The sequence below is a fragment of the Schistocerca serialis genome, chromosome 2 (assembly GCF_023864345.2).
Source record: "Schistocerca serialis cubense isolate TAMUIC-IGC-003099 chromosome 2, iqSchSeri2.2, whole genome shotgun sequence".
NCBI lineage: Eukaryota > Metazoa > Arthropoda > Insecta > Orthoptera > Acrididae > Schistocerca > Schistocerca serialis.
In genome coordinates this window covers 230833403-230835222 of record NC_064639.1, presented here as the reverse complement: position 1 = coordinate 230835222, position 1820 = coordinate 230833403, and the positions used below count along the sequence as shown (strand labels likewise).

At 51.2% G+C, this 1820-nt stretch overlaps 1 protein-coding gene across 1 annotated transcript; it reads left to right on the top strand.

Annotated features, from left to right (window-relative positions):
* The first annotated feature begins 278 nt into the window (after nucleotides 1-278).
* Nucleotides 279-1445, top strand: LOC126455861 (uncharacterized). Its single transcript, XM_050091622.1, has one exon. It carries the CDS (start codon nucleotides 279-281, stop codon nucleotides 1443-1445), a length of 1167 nt encoding a protein of 388 aa, XP_049947579.1.
* Nucleotides 1446-1820: the final 375 nt, after the last annotated feature.

The window sequence follows — 1820 nt, the reverse complement described above, 5'->3', positions numbered from 1 at the left end:
TCACTTTATTTTCCTCAACCTGCAGACCGTTCTGTTTATCCTCGGCCCCGTAATTGGAAAGGTTCATTTCATATGCAAAACTAATCCTCTTTGAAAAGATCGAAGCTTAAGAAAAGGTGCGAAATAGGTCGAATAAATTAATTACGTGAACTTATGAATCATAAACCGCTTTCGCCATCAAATAAGTGACTAAGTGACTTTAGTCATAATGTAGTTGATTTGAAGGCAGCATCAAGAATAACTACTTCGTGAGGACAAGCTTAGCAAGTTCCAGCGATATGGGGGTGTGCTGTACGAGTGAGGCCTCAAGTTTTCGTATCATTTCTCCAGAGTTATATGCAGCTTGGACTGTGATTGGATTGGCACCAACAGAAGGAGAAGCAGCATCTGAAACCTCTTCTGCTAATACACAGTGCTGCCAAGAAAGGAAGCCTGTACTACGTTCGGCAATCTGGTTCTTGATTATTGCGCTCATTACAGCAGTGGTGAGCTACTTCCAGGAAGACTGGAACGTCCGTGAATGGGAACTCGCCACGGTAGCATATATGTTTCAGAAGTGGATCGGAAGAGCAGGTATGCTACTTACATATGGGACATGCGCCACAGCTGGACTACAGCACCTCCAATCTTTCATGAGAGCCTTGAGATTCGCAGACAAATGTCTAGGTAAAAACGAGAGAGTGAATTGGAAGAAAACTTTGGGTAATATCGTCGTCGTGACCTACTATGTAGTGACGAGCAGCATACTTTTGGTAGCACAAAAGGATTATCGCGAAACGTATTCGGGGTTGAGTCTCGTTGTCGTCGTCTTTTTCAAGACGATGGTAACGATGCAGTTCGTCTTTCTGGTTCTGGAACTGTGGGAGAGGTTCCAGAGTGTTAATGCCAGGATACGTGAGTTGCTGCCACCGCTCAGTGTGCCCGAGCTTCGTGCTGTGCTTGGGCATGAGCTGGGGGACGTGTCACCTCAGGCCGACTCTGGTAGACTGCGCCAGCTGAGGGAGGCGTACCTGGTGCTGATGCACGCGGCGGAGACCCTTCAGCAGCACTTTGGCCTGCCGCTGGCCCTGATCATCGCCGGCTGTGTGGGCGGCACCACCTTCTTCGCCTACGATGTGGTCAGCTCAGGAGGGAAGCGGCATTCGCCCTTCGAGTGGTCCATCATGTCCGGTCTGTGGATGGTCCATCACTCGCTGCAGCTGGTGGCGGTGTCACTGGCGTGCGCAGCGACTGTGGACTCGGCAGCCTACACTGGGCCACTGCTGCTCAGGGCGTCCGCCCTCTGCGATTGGCGCGGTCCAGAACTGGATGCCTTCATGCAGCTCACCCTGCGAGGACCGCGACTGCAGTTCTCGGCTGCTGGACTGGTCGTCATAGACAGGCGCCTGTTGGTGTCTGCACTGGCCGTAGTCGTCACGTACCTTGTCATCCTTCGGCAACAGTGAGGAGGGTCCTGTAGAAGCGTGGTACAGAACTGTGTCCTGATTTGGAAGCAGGACTGGGCAGCCCTGTGATCTTAAGATACGTCTGTAGCAACTATAGTATCTACACCTACATTTCAAATGGCTCTGAGCACTATGGGACTTAACATCTGTGGTCATCAGTCCCCTAGAACTTAGAACTGCTTAAACCTAACTAACCTAAGGACATCACACACATCCATGCCCGAGGCAGGATTCGAACCTGCGACCGTAGCGGTCACGCAGTTCCAGACTGAAGCGCCTAGAACGGCACGGCCACACCGGCCAGCTCTACACCTACATGACTACACTGCAATTCACTGATAAGTACCTGGCAGGGTGTTCATCAAACTACCTTGA